Source organism: Castanea sativa, chromosome 6, assembly GCF_040712315.1.
Source record: "Castanea sativa cultivar Marrone di Chiusa Pesio chromosome 6, ASM4071231v1".
NCBI lineage: Eukaryota > Viridiplantae > Streptophyta > Magnoliopsida > Fagales > Fagaceae > Castanea > Castanea sativa.
In genome coordinates this window covers 62,095,835-62,104,328 of record NC_134018.1, presented here as the reverse complement: position 1 = coordinate 62,104,328, position 8,494 = coordinate 62,095,835, and the positions used below count along the sequence as shown (strand labels likewise).

Sequence of the window (8,494 nt, the reverse complement as noted above, 5' to 3'; positions counted from 1 at the left end):
AAATAAAGCGTAGGGACTCTTTTTTTTTATAAGAAATTTGAAAAAGCTTAGGGACTTATTACTATGGAATTGCAATTTGAAAAATATTTATACAAATTAAAATAATAATTAGAATTCTCACTTGGAAAACTAGGTGGCAATCTAAAACGTATACTATCTAAGTATGTTTTTAATCACACAAGTAATTAAATTAATAATAATAATAATAATAATAATAATATGACTTTTAACGAATTCTTTGATTATTAGTTAGTGACCAAGTGTCTTTTTGGAATGGCTTCTTTTTCAACTTTTTGTAAATGGGATTGTTGGAAAAAATTGTAAATAGAAAACTGTATTTTGAAAAGGTGATTAAGACCATTTTACCAAAATGGCACAAATATATTATATGATTATTAAATAAATCATATGAATAAAAATACACTTGTGGGTTATTAACAGTGGAGGAAATTTGTTCAATCCAATTTAGAGCAAAAGAAAAAAGGCAAAACAGTTTAACCACTTGTTATTAAATTATTTTTTGGAAAAAAAGAGTAAAAAAAAAATAACAGTGCAAGTGATGGTTGGAGGGTCTATTTTCCTTTTCATAAATATCCACCTTTCTGGACTAACCCACTTCCATTTTCTGCATCTGTAACTGTTGGTGTAACCTGAGCAAAATCATTTGAAGAAAAAAGTGAGAGAGAGAGAGAGAGAAAATAAAGAACTGCTACTGAAAACTACACCATAGAATTTGGTCTATGCCAAACTCACCTAGAAATACTTGTTTTTATCCAAAATTTTTCCATTCCTCCTAGTTTCTTTTCCAGGTCGGTGGCTAAATACAAAATCATACGTAATCCATTAGCACAAGTTTGTAGTCTGGTTTATTGGGTTTTCCCAACTCAAGGTTAAAGTCAAGCTTATTTTCTATTGCTAACAAGGTTATAAACAACAATCATCTTGGTTTTGCTCATTTTTTTTTTCAGCTTGCATCCATGGAGTTTCCGAATCAAGCACTGGAGGGATCTTCGCAGAGGAAAATCGGAAGAGGCAAAATCGAAATTAAGCGGATCGAAAACACAACAAATCGGCAAGTCACCTTCTGCAAGCGCCGCAACGGTTTGTTGAAGAAAGCCTATGAACTCTCTGTTCTTTGCGATGCTGAAGTTGCACTCATCGTCTTCTCCAGCCGTGGCCGCCTCTATGAGTATTCTAACAACAGGTTCGTAACGTTTTTCACCTTTACTTCTAATCAATCTTCATGCTCTTAACTATTCTTCTGTATCTTCATGTGTGTGTTTGTGTGTGTTTGATCTTTCTCTATTCTTCTCATTTCTTTGCTTTCTTTCCTTTCGATTTTTTTCTTTGTTAAATTGTTGGTTTTTGAATATTCTTGAGCTGGATACTAGAGATGGGTATTACGTGCTTAGATTTGCAGCTTCGGTCAAAACAATTTTATAGATTTTTTTTTTCTTCCAAAAAAACAAAAATGAGAACATGGTCATTTTATGCAAGGTAGATTGAGTTTTTACTTTTTAGGTCTACAGTGAACAAGATTCGCTTGTCTTATTTCTCGTTCTTGCTCTTATTTTTTTTGCTTTGTTTTGTTTCCTTTATGAGCTTTGTGGGATTTTTTCTTCTTTTAATACTTTTTCCCAGTTTTTCGCTCAGTTGATACGTACGCAGATCTGTAAGTAATAGATGGAAATGGAAGTGTTGGTGTAACAGTGTAGTAGTAGTAGGAAACTTGGAAGAGATAAGCAAGCACAGTTTAGGGTTACAAAGATTTTCAGGTCTGTAAGATCAGCTATTCCTTCTATCTCCCTTGTTGTTAAAGTATGCAATTTCTTCTCTCTCTTTCTCTCTCTCTCTCTCTCTCCACATGTCATCCATCAGCTAAAGAGTAGTGCCAGCTAAAGGTGTCACACTCTCATTAGGGGTTAGCCCATTCTCTCGCATCGCTTGACCCATCCTTCATAACATGTCACTTCAGAAAAACAGTGAAACACAAAGGACCCTACCAAATTGGAAATTAAATTGGGGTTCTTTAATTGCTTAGTACGTGTCAGAACTAAATAATAAGGGTTTCAAGGGTAATTTGAGGACTTAAAACAAAAAAAATACTCTTTCACGTCCACGTACACATACACACGCATACACATTAGACATGAGAATGTCTATATTTTAAGATGTGAAATACTAAATATGAGAGAATTAAATAAACTCTTTTGAGTACTTAAATTTGTCTCTATTATTGTCCATTTTACCCTTGGATAAGTTTTTGATTAGGGTTTCAAATGCCAACTGATTATATTGTAGAGCTCACCCAAATTCTTTTTATTATTTTCATGATCTTTCTTATAAGGGAATTTTATTGCCCTATGCACGCGTTGTAGCCTTTTGTTAGGCTGATTGGATGAATTCCATATTTAGCCTAAAAGAAAAGCAAAAGGCTGATACCAAAAAAGAGGAAAAAGCTTTTTGGCCTTTCAGTGCTCATTGATTATTTTTTAGGGTTAATGGGTGTCTCTGATTTTACCCGTTTAATTGCGTGCATAATAACAAAGTGACAAAAAACATATCAAATGATGATTATTAGGGTTTCAGAGGCCAAAATTTTTTCCCCTTTATCACCCTCTTGAGAACATAGTAAGAAAGAACCAATCAGAATGAAATTAGGGTTTTCAAACCCAATATTGGGTATGCCATAAAATCTTCAGACACATGATTATTTCTTCAATCAACCCCAAACCCAAAGAGCAACATATGTAGAGGTTAAAGTGAAATGGGTGTTTCTAAACTTTAACCTACTCTAACTACTTTTAACCTAATCAGATCTATAAAAGATGGTTATAATAAGAGTGTTGTTAGCTAGGGCTTAAATACTCAGAACTCCAAAATGGGGTTTCTATTTCGAACTTCTGCTAAGTCTTATTTCAATCAGTCAGAGGCAGATAAGACATTTTTGGAAAGTAAGTGTTTGATATTGTCTCTTTTCTTGACCGTCTTGCCCTTGAAATGGTTAATGAGCTGTATGGTTTAAGGTTACCCAACTCACGAATCTTTTGTCACGTCAGTCTGATTTTTCAGTTCTTCACTCCTGACAACAAGGTGGTGTCATGATTCCTCTTCTGGTTTTTTCTTTTCCAATTAATTTTTCCTTTTTTCTTTTTCAACTGGACGGTTTAAAAAACCATCATGAAGTTTCCTATAGGTCACTTTGGCCCCCACTTCTTTTGAACTTCATAAGCCAAAACCTAAACAACGTGGAATTATGAATCGAGGTAGAGCTTTACTTTAATACATTGCACATTAAAGAGAGAGAGAGAGAGAGCTTTAATTGTAATCATTATGAAGTTCTCAAAGTTAATGACCTGTCTACTTCATATTGACTGTAAAAATGTCCAAAACATTTAAGTGTACATAGTTTAACTTTGTAACCAAAGTCATATTAATCATTGCTGTACCCGTTTGAATTTAAAGAGGCAGAGAGATGACTTTCATACTTTTGGAAACAAACTCCTCAAAACTTATGGATCTATACATGTATTTTATGGCCATAACATGTATATTCCAAAAAGCTGTGCGTTTCGTGGGCATGAGAGAGAGAGAGAGAGAGAGAGAGAGAGAGAGAGAGAGGTTTGAAGTAAAGCTTGAGGTGACAGAAAATATAGAGAAGGAAGCAAAGGGTACGAGCCAATGGCAGGCACTGCACATTAAGGCTCTTTTTCATGCATAGGGATGCAAGAACAGACTTCTCACTTCTCAGTCTCAGACACACAAGCACATGAATTTATTTTTTCTTTCTATTTTTTGTAATTTGAGCATAATCTATTCCTGCTTCAATTGTAGAAATATCAGATCCAGATTTTGGTCCCTGGGCTGGTCGAGGTGGGTAATAGTGAGCTCTCATGGTCATTACACTTAGTCCAATGGGTTTAGTGCACGTGGCATGTATGAGTATAGAGATAGAGTTAAAAACCAGTCAAAATGGGGCATCTAGTGCCAGCGTCGCAGAGACAACCAATCACTTTTTTTTTTGAGCAAGACAACCAATCACTGGCTCGAGAAAATTAAGGTTACAGCATACTGATAGTTTGTTAGGTGCTTCTTTATGTTAACATAATAATGATAAAACAGTCTTAAGTAAAAAATAGTATGTGTCTGTGTTATTTTTTATAAGCTGTATAGGCGCGGGGGTGTGTGTGTGTATTTTTTTTTTTTACCTTAAAAAAGGAATTATTTCTAAAAAAATTTTAATAATTTTTTTATATTTTTTCTAAAAAAAATTACCTATTAATAAATACTTTAAAGATAGCCGTTAACTGGACCTTATATATATAACTTTCAAAAGTAATTATTTAAAACACTTTAAAAGGTTGAAAGGAAGGATTGAGAAACTGTAAAAATTTACTCTCTTTTTTTTTTTGAGAAGATGTTAAAATTTACTTAGACATTGAACATTTTTAATGCAAAATATGAATATAAATATTATTATTATTTTAAATAAACCTTACTATTGATAAGATTTCAATTTATTAAGGTTTACCTTAATCTGTCCTACTCTACTCCTTTAACCTTTTTCAAGCTTGAGGTGAAGTTAGTCATAACAAATTTTCTCTAAATTAAGCTTAACCTTTCCATTTAAGATTTAATATAAAAAGAACATAGATACAATAAAATCTCATAATTTATTCACCAAAACTTTGTTTTGAAATGTTGTGAGTCTTAATGTACTCTTTATTTTATTTTGATTTAAAATGAATTGACACATTAAATTTGTTATGAAAATTTTTTGTGGAGGTACAAAAACTATAATTTAAAGATTTACAAACAAAAGCAACGTTCTTTTAGGCACAAAGACAGCTATCATGTATATTCTGAGGCTGTGTATTATAAAGCTGATCTAGACAGGCAGATTTTGTAATAATGTGAACAAAATACTTACCAAAAGATTTTGTTGGATATAATCAATTTATAATAAAATATATGTTATTTCTCAAAATTTTGTATTTATGTTTTTTTTTTTCAATTTTCGAAGTTGCAAACATTTTATCTTAATTTTTTTAAACTACAATAATGATTATATATTTAGGGATTTTACTAACATGTGCTCTAAGGGCACACAATAATATACAATTTTTGAAATTTTTTTTATCAGTAATTGAAAAAAATTTGATAGTTTTTTTAATTCCCAATAATAAAAAAAATAAAAAAACAGATTTGTTAATGTATGCCCTAAGGGCATACATTAACCAAACTCTATATTTAGTTACTCAAAGTTTTAAACACAGATTGAATAACACGTACGCACGTGCATACACAGAAACAACAAAATTCATATGATCAACCTTTATACTTTTGTAATGTTAAATTTATATATCAAGAATTGTGCAAGTGTGTTGAAATTTATTTAATTGACCTTTCAGTTGAATTCTTCATAAGAATGTATGAATATAAAATTTTCATATAACATTGATGTTGTTAAAGACTGAAAATAATGACAAATGGAGTATTAGAAAAACTCCCATATATGGCAAATTAAATCTGAATTCGGACTTTGTTGATCAGGTTGGTTGCATGACAAAAGCTCTAGATCTCTCAGATTTATACTTGACTGTGAATTTTAAGGAATTGCTTATTCTGTTATAATAATTGCTTTCTACATTATATATATATATATATATATATATATATATATATATATATATATTTTGTAGTGTAATCTCATTTGTTTTTTATGCACTTTTTGGATACTAGTTTAAAAGATGCCCAGAGAATATTTTGCAAGGGCTTGTGGGTGAGACTTAGGTCAGATTTAGCACTGTCAATGAAAGTTTTAAATAAGTTACCTCGCTGGAATGAAAATATTAGAATTGGTAACTTAAATCAAAATTGATCACCAATTTAATGTATGATTGCCAAATAAATTGAAATTTATGAATGAAGAATCCAGGTTATATAGTTTTAGTGAGATTGCAATAATTTGTGTAGCCGTTTCTCTTTGATGCTCAGCCAAAATTGGGTTTTTAAGGAATCTCCGTATAGGCTCTCGTTTATGGTGGTTTAGCAATGTCCTAGTAAATACACAATGGTGGTGAGAACTGAGAATGAGAGAATAGTATTAGTGATACTGTTGAGAAAAAAAGAAAGTCAAACTGACAGTCCGGCTGTTCCACCCTGTTGCACCGAGTGGAATGCTTTGCCTTTTAAAGACCTTTCTTTATGGCATGGTACGATCATTTTTATACATTGTCACTTCATGTTTATCCAAACTCATGATAAGTGCTAACTGTATAGTCTTGTTTTTTGTATATTTCTCATTCAAAAGAAAAAAGAAAAAAGACTATTTTTTAAGAGAATAATATATATATATGTGTGTGTGTGTTTAGTATCGTGAACATGGTCATTTATGACAAATGCTTATATAAGAATAATTTAAGAAAAAAATGGGAGTTGAGTTTGTCCAGATGCTTATAAAAGTGAGGAATAATTAACAACTTAAAATCTCAGAATAATATATGCAATGAAAAATGCTTATGAGAATGATAAATGTGTTTAGTGCACATATATAGTTGTTCAAGTTTTTTTTTTTTAATAAAATTATTATTATTATTATTATTATTATTATTATTATTATCTTTCTCTCAAAAGATATAGTTATTTTTTGTCCATGATTTTCTTCTCATTGGTGCCACATGATCGCATAAAAAATTTCAATCTTATTATGTCAGCTTGAAACATAGGCAAATAGATTATTTTTGATTAGTTGATAAAATGTGATTCAATCATGCTTTTTCTAGACAGCCTTGCTCTACATGCACTTTTATGAGTTATGACTAGCCTCTCATCCTAGTTCTTCACATCCTAGACACTATAGAATTAGGAATTAGGATCCTAGTTTTTTAGGGTAAGTCTATCACAATTTTAGTGTATCTATTAAAATAACTACGATGTAATAAAATCCAGTCCGTTCATTTCAAAATACTATAAGATTTTAAGAATTACATAGTATATATAGTTATCTTAAGAACTCTACAAAATCTTGATCTGTAGCAATATCCCTTCAAACAAGGACATGAATTGCCCTTCATGCCACAGATTTGGCCATCTAAGCCAACTGTCTCATATTGTAGCTGGTTACTCTAGCAACTTCATGCGCAAATATTACACTTTCATTCGACAAATACTGATTTTCATCTCATCTAACATTTTCATTTTTTTTTCCCTTACTTTTTCGTAAGAACTTCAATATCTTTACACAATTTTCTAGACAAGAGTTCATAACAATCACCAGACTTTCCTAAATTTTATTTCATTTAGGAAGCTATGTGGGCTATAAAAAGCCTTAAACATTTGTTTTTTGAAGGCAACATCAACTTCCAAATAAAAAAAACTTCATTATATGCTAATTAAACCGATGATTTAATTCTCTAATCGAGTCTTTATTAAAAGATAAAATAATATTTATTGCTAATGATTCTCAATTATAAAATCATCTCGTTGATGATGAGCATGACCCCATGCCTCAACACAACGAGCATTCATAGGGCATCTACATTCTTTCTAACAAAATAATTTGACAATGGCAAGTAAACCATCACATCAATTATCTATGATATTTTTGGTTAAATACTTTAGTAGATAAAAATAAAGATAATAATTGATCACATTTAAAATGTCTTGAGACTATTACTGTAATTAAAGCTTGACAAAGTGAATGAGTAATTTATGTAGTTTCTTTCATGAGATGCAAGATGAAGATCAATTCAAATGAGCTCAGTGCCCAATATGCTGAGATTACTTCTCCTCGTTAAAAGTAGTTCCTTCATTAACCATGTTAAGTAAAAAAACACATGTTACATTAAACATCTTAACCAATTAAGTTGGAAACTGATATCAAGTAAAAACTCCGCCGATTATTCCAAGCTTATTGTAAAGTGTCAATTTGATTAGGTCTTGTTGCAATCTAGAGCTTATCAATGTCAATAATATATGTAATTTCAATAGGTTCAGTTGCTCTTTACGCTTGCATAAAGCACTAACAATATTGGCTATATAGTAAATTTAGTAAAAATATAATAAAATGATGAACTTGGATAACTTATTTTGATGCTTCCACTAGCTAAGGGACGTGTGAAACAATAGATATAGTAAAAATATGGTCAATCTTTTGAAACGATATCTTGTTTTCCATTCCACTCACTTCACATACTAATTGCACCGTCATATACCTACTCTTGATTATTTTGATTATCTAGGCTTGATTTTTATGATTTTTATGAGTTTAAACACATTTTTATGAGTTTAAATTATAATCATTTGCTCCTTCGTTAACTCATCATGAGTTTCATCAACAACTATACAAAAATTTGCATAACCAATTTCTGGATCTTGTAAATCTTTATTTTATTACATCCTTATTTCATATTTGTAAGATTATTTTACTATCTCATTAGTCAAAATCATGTGCTGTAGATTCCTATGGCAGGTAAGATGAGTTTCGATGGGC

The 8,494-nt window shown here is 30.9% G+C and overlaps 1 protein-coding gene across 3 annotated transcripts in view; it reads left to right on the top strand.

The window, feature by feature from the left end:
• The first annotated feature begins 641 nt into the window (after positions 1-641).
• The window catches only part of LOC142641039 (agamous-like MADS-box protein MADS1), a 24,323-nt gene continuing 16,470 nt past the window's right edge, over positions 642-8,494 (top strand). For 2 of the 3 annotated variants that reach the window (XM_075815394.1, XM_075815396.1), the window contains exons 1-2: positions 642-809; positions 969-1,204. In XM_075815394.1, the coding sequence (XP_075671509.1) occupies positions 978-1,204 (227 nt within the window). In that variant the 5' untranslated portion in view covers positions 642-809; positions 969-977. Of the gene's footprint in view, positions 890-968; positions 1,205-8,494 lie in introns of all 3 variants that reach the window. The other variant, XM_075815395.1, reaches the window with a different exon arrangement.